Here is an 18,826-nt window from a genome sequence, read left to right as displayed (position 1 = left end):
TCGAACCCAGGCCCAGAGCAGTGGAATTGCCACATCCTAACCACTGGACCGCCAGGGAATTCCCTACAGTGACCTTATTGAAGAGCATAGCCAAACCAGTTAATCACTCATGTGAAATACCCCATCATAATCCAATACATCAAGAAAGGACTAGAAGTGGGGAAAAGGACAGAATTTACTTATTTAAAAAAATTTTTTAAAATTTACTTCTTCTCCAGCTTTATTGAGATATAACTGGCATATAACATTGTTTAAGGTGTACGATTTGAAGGCTAGGAATTTACTTATGAAATTGACATGTATGAAATCACCACCTGGGAAAGAGGTGCCACAACTATTCTCTGTAACGTGAGGTTGTCTTTATGGAAGGAGTCAGTCTGATCACTTGAAGATGACATATCTAGAAAGAAAATCTGACTTATTCTATTTATAAGGATGTAGGTATTACCTTTTAAGCATTTGAGAGTTTCTGTGCTGCACACATCCACCCTCATGGTTGACAGCTGTTTTTCTTTCAATTCTATCTGATCTTCTGAGCGCTTGTACAGCAACAGCTCTTCAATGAGGGCCTGAGACTGAACACAGACCAGGGTCATATTTATGAAATCATCCACTTATTCTACCTTTCCACACTAAAGTAAAACATGAATAAAACCTAACAAAGCCATGAGAGGCAAAAACCCTTCATATTTCCTCATAATCAGGGATATCAAATATCAACACCAATTCTCATGTCAAAACCATATTTTCAGTTACATACTTTAAAAGATCCTTTTCCTTATTTATTCAAAGCTAATTTATGGATACAGAGTTAAGACTGAAACAGACAAAGGTCCACTAATATCTTCTTTAAATTTTAACTAGATAAACGGTCTTATTATGTTAACTTTAAGCAAATTTTAATTTAATACAGTTTTATAGAAAGATGAATCCCTTGTTGGGACTCAACACAAAATTCAGCTGGTAATAGATATTTCAGAAGAAGGTTACTTTGTCCTTTAGAGGTACAGATAAACCTCTTAAGTTTTAGACAGTTTGAACATGTTTAAAATATAACTGATGCATAACTGAATAAAAATAAATCTTTCAGGATGGACTATACAGAAAACTAACACAAAAGGGGTGAATAATATTTTGGCATGTTGAACATATTCTGTAACTTACTCGAAATTCAGCAACTATCTTAGACTTGAGAGCAGCTTTTGGATTCGTGGATGCTGTTGGAATTAAACAAAAGGTCATTTAAGAAAATAGACACAAAATGTTGACTAATATTCAGGAAAATTTCCAGTTTTATAGTTAAGGCTGTACTCTTTGAATATATGTCGAACATGCACATTTAAATCATGGTATAATTCTTAGAATAAATAGTGGAATATGAAATTTGAACACTCCCAAGCATAGTAAATATAAAAATACACTATTTAGATAGGTCTAACCTACTTACCTCCAACATAACCTGTAAGTCTGAAGTCCTAGAATTATTGATTTGGAGATACTGAGATACATGAAGTACCTTTTTGCCTAGTCTGACTGAGTGTAAGAGGATCTTAACACCTCAAATTAAGAGTGTTCAGGAGCAGGACATCCGATTAATCCTGAGCACTGGCTGAAGAAAATTTACTTAGAAGCATCAACTCTATTCCTATGTATTTAATTCTGGATTTCTTTTTCTGCTGACTCAATTCATAGCAAAAATAGGCAGGGAAAGTTCTAAGTACAATACCACTGTGGTTGAACTTTGGCTGAAATGATGACTCTTGTTGTTCCTAAGCATGCAACTTACGACCAAAAGGATGTGAGAGGACTCCCTTAATCATGATGAATATCACATGCTTGCTGGAGCAAAACCATCCCAAGTGTCTTGTTTCACCTCCCAATTCTCACTGTCTTTTACCTTGTTCCCTCCACACCTTCAAGTCTTTCTCAATATTCCTCAGTTTGGCCCACAGCAGCCTATCACATGCAGTATTCCACTCCCTTGATCTCATGCTGGGTAAACATGATAAACACAGCAGGAGCTCCTGTTAGAGAATGAGCTTCTGGCCAGGATTTGAGGCCCATGTCTAATCTGGTAGAGTATATCCCCAAATCTGAAGGATTTCATGGCTCCCACAGAAATGCTTCTTAATGCCTAGTCTCCTCTTCAGCTCTGTTGTTTAATGCCAGCTGCCTCTAACTTCATATATCTTTGAACCTGAAAGTTAGCCTGGGCACTATCACGTATTTTTTTCTTCTTTCAATCCCCCAACTACTCTTGAATCTTCACTCATTTAAACCCTTTTTCTGCATTTCCTTTGTTTAAAAGTAGTTTTATTTTTATTTTTTTAAAGAAGTAACTCCATGATGGCTTGTTTAGTGTAAGTCACTGGGAGCCTCCCAGGCCTGGAAAACACAGGGTTGCCCATGGTTTATGCCAGGTACGATGTCAAATGGTCTACATTTTCTTCTGCTCCAAAAAGAGGAGGTAATTTATATTAGTTGAGATTTTGTTCCTTACTTTGTGATTTCTTCCACTGCTTATTCGGTTGTTTGTTCAGATTTTCTTTCAGCTGCTTCTGAGTTTTGAAAGTGGTACCTGGAAAACATTTCAGTTTTTGCAATCTGGCGTTATGGGAAGCTGTTCTGTCTGTCCACTTCAGTGTCAAAGTTGTAGCATGAAAAAAGGCAATCCGAGACTGTGTGTTGTTTCTTTCTCTCCTTTTCTTTCATTTTTATAAAAAGATAAAAACACCCACCAGATCTAAGAAGCTGTCAAATAAACATGATTTCTACATCAATGAAATAACAAATTTTGAGAATAGGGTAGAAGCTTAAAAACACCAGGTAACACATTCAAATGAAGAATTTAACAGCTTCTTAGAAGATGCTATTTTTAAAGCAAATTTCTAGTCAATTTATGGTCATGGTATCAGATACCACCTACTGCTATTCAATGACTTAATTACATGTATCTAATACACAGGAACTAAGTAATTTAAATAACACCAGTACACAACTTACTGCAAATCTAAACCAAAAGAGAGACCGAAGAATGCCAATATATGCTTAGTATCAAACAGCTTACTGAAAACTGAAACCCTGTCCAAAAATTGTCCCATAAGTAAGAGGACAGGGCAGTAATTATTAAACACAAAAGATGAACAGTTTAAAGCATTCAACTAAAGTAAAGCAAATGCCGGAAAATAATTAGATGGTCATCATCACTTAATATGCTTGACTTTCTTTAGTCAATAAAAACGAAATTCAACCCTCCCCAAACCAATTCTACTTAAATTTTAATGCAAACCGATTTTACAATTATTTAATTTTAAACAAACAGGGCCAGATCCAAAAGTTTATTTTTCGTTATTAAGCAAAAGGACCAAATCTATAAAATATATATAATTTTAAAGACTGAACAATGACTCAATCTTTCTTTTAGGAGAGAAAAAATACTTACTCAAAGCTTCTCTTAACGCCATAATCATTTCTTCTGGGTATACATTTCTATCTTCCCAGATTTTAAAGATTCGTTCTATAGACTTAGAGACAGATGGATCCCTGAGAAGAAAGAAAAAGTGAGACAGACATATAAAAATGTTAACTTACATCTCAAATTAGAAATCTGAAAATAAAGTTGTCAATAAAATTATTTTCCAAATGTCTTCTCATGTTTATTTTAAAACATCTTTTTCTGGTGTCTAGGGCTAAAATCTTAAAAACTCTTATTCAACACTTTTTACTACTGACATAGATGAGGCTATGGATAACATATTGAACTTTTAAAAAATTTACTGAGAGTAATATTGGTTCATAATATAAGTTTCATGAGTATATTATATTTCTACTTCTGTATACACTAATGATTATACACTCATGAGCATGCTCATGATCAAAAGTTTAAGTTTCCATCCATCACCATACAGTTGACTCCCTTAATCCATTTCACGCTCCCTCCACCACCCTGCCACGCTGGTAACCACTACTCGGTCCTCTGGATCTATGTGTGTGTTTGGTTTGGTTTGTTCAGTTATTTTATTTTTAATTTTTAAAACATATTCCATGTATGAGTGAAAACATAAGGTACGTCTTTCTTCACCTAACTTCACTTAGCATAATACCCTCAAGGTCCATCTGTGTTGTCTCAGACAGCAAGATTTCGTCTTTTTTTAAATGGCTGAATAGTATTCCACTGTGTGTGTGTGTGTGTGTGTGTGTATATCTCTCTCTCTCTCTCTCTCTCTCTCTCTCTCTCTCACACACCTTCATCCATCGATGGGCACTTAGGTTGTTTTCCTATCTTGGCTATTGTAAAAAATGCTGCAATGAACAGAGGGGTGCATATATCTTTTCAAATTAGTATTTTCATATTCTTTGGATAAATACTCAGAAGTAGGATATCTGGACATGCGGTAGTTCTATTCTTAATTTTTTGAGGACTCTCCATACTGTTTTCCATAGTGGCTGCACGGATTTACACTCCCACCAGCAGTGTATGAGGGTTCCATTTTTTCCACATCCTCTCCAACACTTGTTATTTCTTGCCTTTTTGATAACAGCCATTCTAATGGGTGTGAGGTGATATCTCACTGTGGTTTTGATTTGCATTTCTCTAATAATTAGTGATGGTCAACATTTTTTCACGTGCTTGTTGGCCATTTGTATGTCTTCTCTGGAAAAATGTCTGTTCAGCACCTCTGCTCATTTTTTAAACAGGTTATTAGTTTTGCTGTTGTTGAGTTGTATGAGTTCTTATATTTTGGATATTAACCCCATTATCAGATATTTGATTTGCAAATACCTTCTCCTATTCAGTAGGCTGTCTTTTTGTTTTATTGATGGTTTCCTTTGCTGTGCTGAAACTTTTTAGTTTGATGTAGCCCCATTTATTTTTCCTTTTGTTTCCCTTGCCTGAGGAGGAGATATATCCAGAAAAGTAATGTTAAGACCAATGTCAAAGACTGTACAGCCTAAAATTTCTTCTAGGAGTTTTATAGTTTCAGGTCTTACATCAAGTCTTTAATCCATTTTGAGTTAATTTTTGTGTCTGTCGTGAGACAGTGGCCTAGTTTTGGGGTTTTTTTGTATGTTGCTGTCTTGTTTTTCCCACCACCATTTACTGAAGAGACTATCCTTCCTCCATTGTATGTTCTTTGCTCCTTTGTTGTAAATTAGTTGTCCATAAATGCATAGGCTTATCTCTGGGCTTTCAATTTTGTTCCACTGATCAAGGTATTTGTTTTTCTGTCAATACCATGCTGTTTTGGTTACTATGGCTTTGTAATATCATTTGATATCAGGGTGTGTGATACCTACAGATTTGTTCTTTCTTCTCAGGATTACTTTGGCTATTCAGGGTCTTTTGTGGTTCCATACAAATTTTAGAATTTTTGTTCTATTTTGGTGAAAAACGTCCTTCAGATTTTGATTGGAATTGCACTGAATCTGCAGATTGCTTTAGGTAATATGAACATTCTGACAACATTAATTTTTTCAATCCATGAGCGTGGAATATCTTTTCATTTATTTGTGTCTTCTTCAATTTCTTTCAACAATGTCTTATAGTTTTCAACGTACTGGTCTTTCACCTCCTTGGTTAAATTCATTCAAGGTATTTCATTCTTTTTTGTTGCGATTGTAAATGGGATTGTTTTGTTTTCTTAATTTCTTTTTCTGCTAGCTCATTGTTAACATACAGAAATGAAACCAATTTTTGTATACTGATTTCATATTCTAAAATTTTACTGTATTTGTTTATTGATTCTAATAGGTTTTTAAAACAAATTTTTTTAAAATTAATTACTTATTTAGTTTTGGCTGTGCTGGGTCTTCATTGCCGCACGCAAGCTTTCTCTAGTAGTGGCGAGCAGGGGTTACTCTCTGCTGCGGTGCGCGGGCTTCTCATTGCAGTGGCTTCTCTTGTCGCGGAGCACAGGCTCTAGGCTCGTGGGCTCAGTAGTTGTGGCTCGTGGGCTCTAGAGTGCAGGCTCAGTACTTGTGCATGGGCTTAGTTGTTCCATGGCATGTGGGATCTTCCCGGACCAAGGCTCAAACCCGTGTCCCCTGCATTGGCAGGCGGATTCTTAACCATTGCGCCATCAGGGAAGTCCCTGATTCTAATAGGTTTTTGGTGGAGTCTTTAGGATTTTCTATATATAAAATCATGTCATCTGCAAATAGTGACAGTTATACTTCTTCTGTTCCAATGCCTTTTTCTTTTTCCTGCCTAATTGCTCTGGCTAGAACTACCAGTACTATATTGAATAAGAATGGCAAGAGTATACATCATTGCCTTGTTCCTATTCTTAGAAGGACAGCTTTCAATTCTTCACCATTGAGTATTATGTTAGCTGTGGGTTTGTCATACACTGCCTATATTATGTTGAGAAACGTTCCTTCTGTACCCACTCTATTTTTTAAAAAAATTAATTAATTTATTTATTTTTGGTTGCGTTGGGTCTTCGTTGCTGCGCGTGGGCTTTCTCTAGTTGCGGCGAGCAGGGGCTACTCTTCGTTGTGGTGCGTGGGCATCTCGTTGCAGTGGCTTCTCTTGTTGCAGAGCACAGGCTCCAGGTGCGTGGGCTTCAGCAGTTGTGGTGCACGGGCTCAGGAGTTGTGGCGCATGGGCTTGTTGTTCCGCAGCATGTGGGATCTCCCCAGACCAGGGATCGAACCCGTGTCCCCTGCACTGGCAGGCAGATTCTTAACCACTGCGCAACCAGGGAAGTCCCACAAATCCAGGCTGACAGCTATTTTCTTTCAATGCTATAAAAATATTTTTCATAACTGCCTTCTGGTTTCACTGTTGCAGTTTAGAAGTCTGTTGTCAGTCTAACTGTAGTCCTTGTGCATGTGATCTGACTTTGTCTTTTCTCTTGACTACTTTGTTTTTTTGTTTACTTTTTTTTTAACTGTCATAAAATAATAACATAAAATTTGCCATTTTAACCATTTTTAAATGTACAACTCAGTGGCATTAGTTATATCCACAATGTTGTACAACGACCTCTATCTGTTTCCAACAATTTTCACTGCCCTAAACAGAAACTCTGTACCCATTAAACAATTAACTCCCTATTACCCCTTTCCTCCAGCTCCTAACAACTTCTAATCTACTTTCTGTCTCTATGGATTTACCTATTCTAGACATTTCCTATAAATGGAATCATACAATATTTCCCGTACAACCACAATTCTACCTTCTGTTTCTGTGAATCTGACTACTGTAGTTACTTCATATAAGTGGAATCATACAACAGTTGTGCTTCTGTGATTGGTTTATTTCACTTAGCATAATGTCTTCAAGATTCATCTATGTTGTAGCATGTGTCAGAATTCTCCCCTTTTTAAGGTTGAATGATATTCCGTTTTATGTATATACCATATTTTGTTTATCTGTTCATCTGAAAATTGGGCTGGTTCCTTCTTTTCACTATTGTAAAAAGTGCTGTTATGAACACGGGTGTACAAACATAAATTCAATTTCCTGCTTTCGTTTCTTTTTTTGTATATACCCAGGAGTAGAACTGCTGGATCACATAGTAATTCTGTGTTTAACTTTTTGAAGAACCATCAAACTTTTTCCATAGCAGCTGCACCATTTTACATGCCTACAGAAATGCAGAAGTTTTTCCTCATTCTCTCTAACACTTGTTATTTTCTGGTTTTATTTTGTTTTTAAATTAGTTATCCTAGTAGGTGTGAACGCTTTGGCTGCTTTTAAAAATCTTTTTGTTTTGTAATTTCATCACAATGAATGACTAGGTGTAAATTTTTTATTTATCCTGCTTAGTGTATGTTGTGCTTCCTATGTTTGAAGATTCATGTTTTGTTTTGTTTATTTCATTACTTTCAAAGTGTTCTCAGCCATTACCTCTCTGAAGGAACTCAGAAGGTCTCTCCTCCAAGATTCTCATTTGACGTTAAATAGGCCTTTCATTCTATCCTTCATTTTTCCACTTCCTTCTCTCTACTGCTGCATTCTAATTTCTTCAGAACTATTTTCTAGCTTAATCTCTTTTTCCTTTCTAGAATTCCTACTGGTTCTTTTGCCCAAATATCTTATCCATTGTTCATTTTATTCCATTTAATCTTTCTTTAACATCTTTTGTAATTGTCTTATATACCCTGTCTGATAATTCTAATATCTGAAGCTCACTGTGAGGGGATCTAAATCTGATGATTCTCCTTCGTGGTGCTTTGTTTCCCAATGTATTTGGCGACCTCTGATGGTGAGCACATATTTTTTTCATCTATGAGATTCCTGGTGATCTAAGTAGGAAATGTGTTCCTTGAGAGCAAATCTATACTGGAAGCCAGGGGGACTTATGACTCAAGACTACTTTATCCCCTTTCCAGAGCCCAGATCATGTGATAGGTACTCTGAGATAGGCATACTAATTAATGTCAGCTCTACCATTCTAATATGTCCACTGTTGTTGGTTCAGCTTATATTTTGTCAACAATATAATTGTTTTACAAAAAAGGACCCTTTGGAATAGATGGCTGGCCATTCAGCCAGAAGCCAAGTCATAATTATCTGTAAATGTCTGTTTACAGAGCTTCCTCCTGGCAGAAGTTGTAATTTATTTACTGTTGCTTCTTCAGCACCTACAAAGTGTTCACTAAATAGTAAATGAATGAATGACAACTGGATTTTGTCATTTTCAAACCCAACTATTCATTATGAAGTCCCAACAGCTATTCACCAAAGTCTCAAGTAAAATATGCTGGAAAAACAGCAACTGCTAAGAAATCATAAAAATAAGACCAGGGTATAATATAGTAAAAAATAGCACTAGATTGGGAAACTAGAGGTTTTAGTTCTGGTTTCAGTGAGAAGTTTTTTGGAAACTAGGTTTCTTCATTTTTAAAATGATTTTTACTAAACAATTTCTGTTAGCTCTAAAATTCTTGGCTAGATTCGGTCTTTATATGAACACCGAACTCTCAAACTTCCATAATCCAACCATCTCTTGAATTTACAAATTCAACTAAAATAAAAAACCAAAACAAGATCCAAAATAGCAGTTTTACTTACCTTGTAATTCTAGACCTCTATTTCAGCCATTACTGATCACAACCTCAATTTCTACAGAACATACAATTATTACCACACACAACATAAAATAATTAAATATAAACTTTGTTGTTTGACTTATAAGTAACAAAAAAACTGACTGACTTGCAGAATTGCTAGGATGTTGAATAGATGCTTTCTATGCTAGCAACCCTCACCCCTGGACCACTTTTAAAACAGCAAGGTATTAGCAAATTATTTCAAGGCATGAAGTTGATAAGGAGTACAAGAGGTGCCCAGGTATCACAGATAAAATAAAGAGAACTAGGGGCTTCCCTGGTGGCTCAGTGGTTGAGAATCTGCCTGCCAATGCAGGGGACACGGGTTCGAGCCCTGGTCTGGGAAGATCCCACATGCCGCGGAGCAACTAGGCCCGTGAGCCACAACTAACTGAGCCTGCGCGTCTGGAGCCTGTGCTCCGCAACAAGAGAGGCCGCGATAGTGAGAGGCCCGTGCACCGCGATGAAGAGTGGCCCCCGCTTGCCGCAACTAGAGAAAGCCCTCGCACAGAAGTGAAGACCCAACACAGCCAAAAAAAAAAATAAATAAATAAATAAATTAAAAAAAAAAAAATAAAGAGAACTAGGGAATTTCCTGGAGGTCCAATGGTTAGGACTCTGCACTCTCACTGCCGAGGGCCCAGGTTTAGTCCTTGGTTGGGGAACTGACACCCACAAGCTGCGCAGAGTGGCAAAAAAACAAAACAAAACAAAACAAAACAAAACAGAACCAGAACCAATCAGCATAATCTTGTGCCTCACTCAAGAATATCTTTTCTTTATCAGTATCTTATTTCTGGGACACCATCAGAATAATGTGCTATATATCTTGCAGGTTCTTAATAAATATTTGCCAACTGACTGAATGGAAGACCAAATACTGGGTCAACTCAAGGAGGAGGCAGTCAATACTTAATCAAAAAAATCTTGGAGCTCAGAAATTAGATGGAGAGAGATTTTTATCTCTAAAAACTTGCTACTCTGTATCTCCTAAAATAATCCCCATTTATAAAACTTATCTTTTTTATTTGCCTATAACAAATGTTTTCCCTAGTGTGTCACTTGTCCTTAATTTTATGGTGTCTTCTATAATGCAGAAGTTTAATTCTGATGTACTTAAATTTATAAATACTTTTCTTTATTATCTGTTCTTGGTGTCTTAAAAGCTTTCTAAACTAACCCTTATAGTCATGAAAACATTCATATTTTCTTCTAACATTTTAACGTTTTGTTTTATACATCAAGGTAATTCATTTGGGATATATTTTTGTGTACTGTGTTGGGAAACATTTAATTTTATTTTTTCCACACAGGAAGTCCATGTCCCAGAATCACTTATTGAAGAGTTCATCTCCCCCCCAATGAACTGTAATGCAAATGCTACCATTTACAGAGGTCCCATATATGTATGAGTCCATTTGTGGGCTCTCTGTTTTGCTCCTTAAATCTATTTGTCTACCCTTGTATTAATACCATATTCTTTTAATTACTATAGCCAAATAATAATTCTTGATATTTCATAGGTTAAGTCCTACTTGGCTTTTTATCAACAGTCTTGACTACTCCTAAGACACTGACTCCTCTATATGAATTTTCGAATCAGTATAACAAACTTCTTAAAATGTCCTACTGGGAACTTGATTAAAGTGTACTGTATTTACATGCTGACTTTTGTCTTTTTGAAACAGTTTATAATTTTCTTCATAAAGGTCTCAACACACTTTTGTTCTAGGTACCTATAAGCTTTTGTTGTTACTGCTAATAATATCCCTTTTTTAAATTATATTTTAATTGGTTATTTCTGATATACTGAGATGCTATTGATTCCTATATATTGACTTGTATCCAGCAACCTGGCTGAATCCTCATTAGTCTGTAAATTCTCTTGGATTTCCTATGAATATGATCGCAAAGTCTCCATATTATCTTTTTACCCTATGATTCCCCTGAAAACATTTTATAGTTCTTCAACAACTATAAATCAGAATTTGCAAATTAAACAAAAATACAGTAAATACCATTCATATTAACATTGATTTAAAGTGATAAATATTTTGTTGAAACCAAGTACAAGTTGCAATGTAAACATGATACTGAATATATACACTGAATTTAATACATTGTTTTTAATTTATCAAGCCTATAATACTATTATCATTCAATTATTTCACCATTTTTCTCCATTTGAACTACTATGAACTTTTTTTTTAGTGTATGTCGAAATTATTAGTGCCTTCAACTGATACAAACCATTATTTATATATTAAAGCCATCTTTAACCTTTCCTCATTAGCCTTTGATAAAGTAATATTATCTTATGTCAAAATACAAACACATGATAACACAGTCACTGAAAATGAGTCACAGAACTGTTAATAAGGTAATCATACGGATGACACTGAATATGCTTAGACAATCCACAGACCCTTTAAACTATATCCATGGACCCACCTAGGAATACCTAGGCCTGTACTTAAGAAATACAGCTTTACAGCTCTCCATGGTATTTCCATCCATGCATCAAGCTAACCAACCACCTATGAAGTGACAAGCATTGTGCTGGGAGCAGAATGTCTGGGAAATAGAAACTGGTGACAAAAAGCATGTGTATCAATTACAAGGCAGTGTGCTAGGTGCTATGACAGAAGTAGAGACAGGTATAATGGTAGCAAAGAAGAATTGTTTAATCCAGACTAGGAAGTAGAAGTCAGGAAGGGAAAATTTCTTGAGGATATTAAATGTATAAGGAAGGTGAAAGGATAGAGCAAACAAAACTCTACAGAGTTTATACCTAATCGGGAATACTGTATTGCTCTACGGTTGATTATACAATTTGTTCTACTAGGCTGCCAATTTGATTTTCAAAAGGAATCAACTTCTTAAATTCATTTACTTAATACTGTAGTTTGAAAATTGTTTAGTCCAAATAAATCTTATATTATGGAAAAGTTGCATATAATATATAATTACATATGATATATATTATAAACAAATGATTAAAAAGTGAACAGCCATGTAATCACAACCCAGGTCAAGAAATAAAACATCGCTAGCTCCCCAGAGGACCTGAGTGGCCCCTGCAAGATCACAATTCCTTCCATCTACCTGGGATGGTAGGCTTTTGTGATAATTGTTTCCTTACTTTTCTTTGTTTTAACATATAGGTAGGTATAAACAATAGTTCATTTTTTGCCAAATTTGAACTTTATATAAATGGATTCATACTATATATACATAAATATTCCTTTGTACTTTCAATCAATATTTTGTGAGATTTGTCTATGTCATTGCATATAACTGAAATTCATTAATTTTCCTTGCTGTCTGGTATTCCAGTATGCCACAATTCATTCACTTTACTGTAGGAAAAAATGTTTCCAAATTTTTTTTATTAGGGTTTTCACTTTATTAATTTATTTTCTGGCTGTGCTGAGCGGCTTGTGAGATCTTAGTTCTCCAACCAGGGATCAAACCTGGTCCCCCTAAAGTGGAAGCACAGAGTCCTAACCAATGGACCACCAGGGAATTCCCCAAATTTTTATTACCATAGACAATGTTGCTATAAAAATGCCCTTCCACTGATCTTGCTGCACATGTGCAAAAGTTTCTCAGGGGTAAAAGCCTAGGGGTGGAATCGCAAGATCTGTACATAAACTTTTAAAAATTAGGTTGTTTTATACCAATCAACCCTCAAAGCAACAGTAATATAAGAGTTTCCACTGTGCCACAATCTTGCTAATGTTCGTACTGGTGGACTTTAAGATTTATGCCTTATCTGGTACGTATGTGTGCTAGTTATTAACTTACTGCCTCTCAGCTCTAACATGCCCTTCCCTTGCGGTATCGGAGCCAGACTCTGCAAACTCTTTTTCCCCTTGGTTCAGTGTTGGACTCTGACAACAGAGAGCCCTAGAGTGACACTGAGAGGCTAGAAGAGGCAGTACTGATTCTTCTTTTGGTGTTCTATTTTCAAGTGGATCAGCTTAGAGGCATCCTGGGTGCATTTTACCATAGCTTTTGTAGTTCAGTGGTGAGTGCTCTCCAGCCTGTTTCTTAACCACTAGTGACAGGCAGCATGTTCTTACAGCAATCCACTCTTTCCTCAGGTCTGAATCTTAGCTTGGGGTGGGGTGGGGTGAGTCCTTATTTACTTTTCCCTCAGGTTCAGAGGTAGTAGCTGCTTTCAGCAGATACTATTCCATAACACCTTAGAGTCAGTTTATTCTTTCTAGTAGTTAGCTACCTTTTACCTACGTAACAATTCTTCATATTAAATTTTCCCTGTTTAAATTACTGATATGTGATTTATCTCTCCTGATTGGGACTCAACTTATATGATATGTAATTATATATCTCAGCAGTTCTAGGGCTATATGACATGATATCAGAACAGACTGAATGCAAAAAGTAGGTAAGAAAATATAGCTGTCTGATATTAAGCCACACATTAAAGAGATCTGGCAAGAATGCAAACCACCACCACTCTTCTCACTAAAATTTTAAGTGTTGGTTATTAACGTTTATTGTTTTAAAAATTATTGATATATATTTAAATAATTTCTGGTTTGATTTCTAATATAAGTGCCAGGTAAAACTAAAATCTTCAAATTTTTTGTCTTTCTCTTATTATTTTGTAATTCTTTATATATTCTGGATATGATCCTTTTGTTGACTGCATAAAAATATTTTCTCCCACTTTGTGGCTTGTCTTTTCACTCTTTTTTTAATTTATTTTTGGCTGCATTGGGTCTTCGTTGCTGCGTGCAGGCTTTCTCTAGTTGTGGCGAGGGGGGGCTACTCTTCATTGCAGTGCGTGGGCTTCTCATTGCAGTGGCTTCTCTTGTTGCGGAGCATGGGCTCTAGGTGCCCAGGCTTCAGTAGTTGTGTCACATTGGCTTAACTGCTCCACAGCACATGGGATCTTCCCAGACCAGGGCTTGAACCTGTGTCCCCTGCATTGGCAGGCGGATTCTTAACCACTGCGTCACCAGGGAAGCCCCGTGTCTTTTCACTCTTTATAGTGTCTTTCAATTAAATGGAAGGGTCTTCATTTTAATGTAGCTGTATTTATTAATCTTATGAGGTAAGGTCATGAAAAATTCTCCTACATTGTCTTCAAAAGATTTGTAGTTCTTTCATGTTTAAGTATTTAATATGCAATTGATTTTTGTGTATGATGTGAGTGGGATCTAATTTTTTCTATATAGCCAATTTGTCCCAGCAATATTTATGAAACAGTTCTTCCTTTTCTACTACCTAATAGTTTCATACAGAGACCAAGTATATACACTGGTCTGTTTCTAGACTTTGTATTATGTTCTACCGGTTTCTTTGGCTATCTCTGGGCAAATATCACACTGCTTTATTTATCATAGCTTTATAATCAGTCTTGAAATCTGGTAGAGCCAGTCTTCCCACCTTGTTGCTCTTCAAGAGTTTCTAGGCTTTCCCTTTGTGGGGGAAGGGGAGGAGGGAGCTCTCTGCACTTCCATACAAAATTCAAAATCAATTAATAAAATAGGGGGGAAAAACACTACTGAGATCCTAATTAAGACTGCTTTGGATTTATAAATCAATTTGGGAAGAAATGACAGTAAACATTGAGTCTTCCCTATCCACAAATTATTTCTTTAGGTTTTCTATACTGTTTCTCAATTATGTTTTATAATTTTTTCAATCGAGACTTTATACATCTTTTGTTAAGATTTATTTCTAGATACAGTTGATTCTCATTAATTGCATATTCTGTATTTGAAAATTCACCCACTTGCTAAAATTTATTTGTAACTCCAAAATTTAGTCATCAGATGTGTTTTGTTTGGCTAGCAATAAATTTTTTAGAATGTGATTTAGCTTCACACATTTAAAAATTGGGAGGCTTCATATAAGAATCTAGATTTTGACCTAGCTTAAAAAATGAGAAAGTCTTTGGAAGGTCTGACAGCATAGGTCAACAGTTTTCTTTATGGCCATAGGCTAGGGCTGAGTAGTTGTTGCCCCTTTTAGATGGGTTTTTCCTTATAGTCCACCCACTTCACTCACCTGGGTTAACTGTCTAGAACTTCTAAACATTTGCCCCTCAATTAAAGGGATTTAAATGATAGCCTTAAATTAAGAGAAATGAATTCACAAAAGGGTAGAAATGAGTCTAAAGTATAACCGTGAACAGAAATTTAAAAGGGGGATGGGATGGGGTTGTTTATGGAATACTAAAGCTCATATCCTAATATCCTCTCATTTATCATATACTTTATAATTAATTTCTTTATAAGTGAGAATATATTCTGTTTCACTGATATAATCTTCTACTCCTGATTCTATTATTGTTTTAAAATATATACAGATAATTGACAGGGGAACTCTGACTTTGATGTTCTTATAAACAATTATCTTGGATATATATCCTTCCACATCAAACCCTACTGAGATTCTGACTGGGATTACACAATGAATTTATAGATTACATATTGGGAGAGAATCATATTTTTAGCAATACCAAATCTTTCCCTTCAAAAGTATGTATTTATCTCTTCATTTATCCAGGTCTTCTTATAAAATTTTCTCTATAAAAGCCTTACATACTTCTTATATTTATTTTTGGGTGGGGTTTCCTTTATTTGGGGGGGAAAGGCAGTACTTTTTGTTGCAAAAGGAATCTTTTTTTCCTAATTACATTTTTAATAGGTTACTGCTAGCATATATAGGAAATCTACTGCCTTTCTATGTTGAACTTGAATCTGGCTATTTAACTGAACTCTCTTATTAGTTGATTCTACGTAGGCCAGGGGTCAGCAAACTACAAACCTCAGGCCAAATCTGGCCAGCTGCCTGTTTTGTAAATAAAGTTTTAGGAACACAGCCACACCCATTTGCTTATGGCTGCTTTTATGCTAGAATGGCAGAGTTGAGTAGTGGCAACAGAGATCCTATGGCCTGCAAAGCCTAAAATACTATCTGGTCTTTTATAGAAAGAAAGATATAAAGATATAGAAATCTATATCTATAGATATAGAGTCTATCTCTTCTAAATGCCTTCTTCTTATTTATTTATTTATTTAGAAATGAATGGAATCTCAACATAATGGTGAATAGTAATGATGATAGAGGGCATTGCTGTCCTGAAATGCTTTTATTGTTTCACCATTAAGTCTGATTTTATCATAGGTTTCTCAAGATATCCTTCATTGAGTTAAAAACATTTTCGGAGTTTAAAATTTTAAAGGACTGTACTTTATTCTGAGATTATGCCATTCCTACGTTTTTCTGTGAAATAGTAATACAAAGTAGTTGTTTTTAAAAATATCTTTACATAGTAAAATAAAAGGTGACAACCCTATATTAATCCATGAACTAGGTCATGAAATCTAAGCCTAGGATACATTAGGTTAAGTTTTTAAGACTATAATGATATTTACAGCAGAAACTCTAAGTAGTGGAGATCATGTAGCACACTGCTTTTCTTACTCAAAATTATACTGGATTTATATATGTAAAGAAACAGCACAGACTAGTGGTCAGGTGGCAAAGAACATAAGCTTTGGGGTCTAGACAGGCTTGGGTAGGAATTCTGCCAAATGCCAGCCCCCCCACCCCCTAACCCGGTAGCTGTGAGAGCTTAGGCAAGTTACTTAATATCTCTAAGCCAGTTTCCTCCTCCTTAAAATGGGGGTAATAGTAGTAGCCACTTTAAATGTTGTTCTCAGGTTTAAACAACCTGAAGTACACAAAGCACTTTGTATAATAATAATAATATCTGGTCAATTATGACTGCTCAATAAATGTAGGTGCTATTACTGTTATTATTTTATGTACTTCTGACGTGCATAAATCTTTATTACTTAGTATATAAAGATAAGACCACATTTTAATCTTTGGTAATACCAAAGTAGACATCTTAAGTTTACAATCCAAAGGAAGGAACAAGGATCATTCCATTCTAACTGGGTTAATACTAACAAATGGATCAATAATATACCATAGTCATATATTCAAATATATATTATGCTAATAAGTACATAATTTGAGGAAATATTTAGCTATTTTGATTTTTCCATATAATTGTTTATCCTCCAATTGTGTGTAGATGTGCGTGTTTCTCACACCAAGCAAACAGCTTACAAATATGGATGAAACACAAGGAAAGCACTACTAATACAGGGCAAAAATAAGATCAAATATAAGTGTTCCAGCACTTTGGGAAATGCTGGATACAACTTTGCAAATGGAGTAAATCAATATGGAATTAAGAATTAATATTTTCATTTCTCCCTAATTACACAGATTTCATGAAGGGGGCAAGATTTCAGAAAGACTCTGAAAGAAAAATGGAAATGTGTAAAAAACACAAAAACAGAAAAAGCAGTTAGAAAGAAGTACAGCCAGAGAGTATGACCAGGAGATACACTCTCCTGGTCAAGTTAGGAGAGAAGAGGCGGAGCATAAATAACAGACAAGTTTTCAAAAAGGGAGGAAAGAGTCTTTAAAAGAAAAGTGTATTACCAGGAAAGTTACAATGAACAATTTGGACACAATATCCTTGGATCTTCAAGCATGTGCAACTAACTATTACAGTTCTTACTAACGGGAAACTAAAATTCTAAATTTTCTAAGCTTAGATCCCAAAGAGGAGTAAGAATTTACTTACTTCACTAGAGCAGCTGCTTCAGGAAGTACATCAGCAAACGATTCACGGAATATGATTGCGTTTTTCCTTTTACAGTTCTGTATGACATCATTGGCAAGGTAAAAGAGATTCAAACGGTGGGGATAGGCAGCTGGAGATGACAAAAGACAATAAATAAGACCAAATGAGTCAATTTATACTTAGTGCAACTTATTCCAAATACAGTGTTCTCAAACTGTATAACTGCTACTACAAGGATGGATGATGAATAAACAGACAAATGAGCTAATGGATCAAGTTACTGAACCTAATGCCTAAAAACCTTGACTGCTTCAGGTTAAGTTTCTGTTCAAGGTATTGCTTTAGTAAATTTCTACTTCACTTTGTATGTATTTGGCACTAAAAAATCCATTAACTCTGGAGAAGCTCAAATAAAACAAAACTGTTCTCCCAAACATTTGGGAAGATAAAAAATTGAGTTGAAGTAGTTCAATTTGTTGCAAAAACACCAGGGTTAGTGGAAGGAGAATGGTTTTAGAATCCAATCAGAATGTGACCTTAAGGCAAGCAAATTGCTTAACCTCCTCTACATTATTATTGCAGACAGACTCTTTTCATCAACCAGTCCAGATACACCTAAGTCCTCCCATCTACCGGAAGAGAGGCTCTGCTGCCACTTTCATCACTAGGCGAATGTCCTGGGAAATAAGTAATTTGAGCCCATAAACCCACCCACGTCAACCTTTTTTAAGGTCCAGGACAGGGCCCAATCAATTTACTATCTGGAACCTTGAGCAAAGCCACCCTAAGTTTTATTATTATCCTGAAAATTTTTACTGTCCATACGGATGATTCATCATGTTTTCTAGTCTCGACCTCAAATGCAGCGACCTCCAAGAACCACTTCTTTCTACATTTTAAAATCACCCTTTCTGACCAGAGCCGCCCACTCCATTATATTTGTGCTTCAATTTCATCAAGATTTCAGTTCTTTATTTTCTCTAACTCACATATAGTCTCTTCCAGTACTCAATTCTTTCTCTCAAGATTCCAGAGTCTTTCTGATCCATTATCGAAACCACTCATATCAAAACCTTCCTTTACTTTTCATCCTCCCTACAATTTAGGCTTTCTATCACATGT

General features: G+C 35.6%; 1 protein-coding gene across 7 annotated transcripts in view; it reads right to left on the bottom strand.

Annotated features, from left to right (window-relative positions):
* Positions 1 to 18,826, bottom strand: part of RPRD2 (regulation of nuclear pre-mRNA domain containing 2) — an 87,152-nt gene that overhangs the window by 29,918 nt on the left and 38,408 nt on the right. For 4 of the 7 annotated variants that reach the window (XM_059930153.1, XM_059930163.1, XM_059930179.1 and 1 more), the window contains exons 2-6: positions 17,705 to 17,834; positions 3,443 to 3,543; positions 2,501 to 2,578; positions 1,165 to 1,217; positions 449 to 575 (exon numbers count right to left, since the gene is read on the bottom strand). In XM_059930153.1, coding sequence (XP_059786136.1) covers positions 449 to 575; positions 1,165 to 1,217; positions 2,501 to 2,578; positions 3,443 to 3,543; positions 17,705 to 17,834 — 489 coding nt within the window. The remainder of the gene's footprint in view (positions 1 to 448; positions 576 to 1,164; positions 1,218 to 2,500; positions 2,579 to 3,442; positions 3,544 to 17,704; positions 17,835 to 18,826) is intronic. The other 3 variants (XM_059930173.1, XM_059930183.1, XM_059930201.1) reach the window with 1 other exon arrangement.

Source organism: Balaenoptera ricei, chromosome 1, assembly GCF_028023285.1.
Source record: "Balaenoptera ricei isolate mBalRic1 chromosome 1, mBalRic1.hap2, whole genome shotgun sequence".
In the NCBI taxonomy this organism is placed as follows: Eukaryota; Metazoa; Chordata; class Mammalia; order Artiodactyla; family Balaenopteridae; genus Balaenoptera; species Balaenoptera ricei.
Note: the sequence above shows the minus strand (reverse complement) of the source record. Positions and strands in the feature narration are given on the sequence as shown.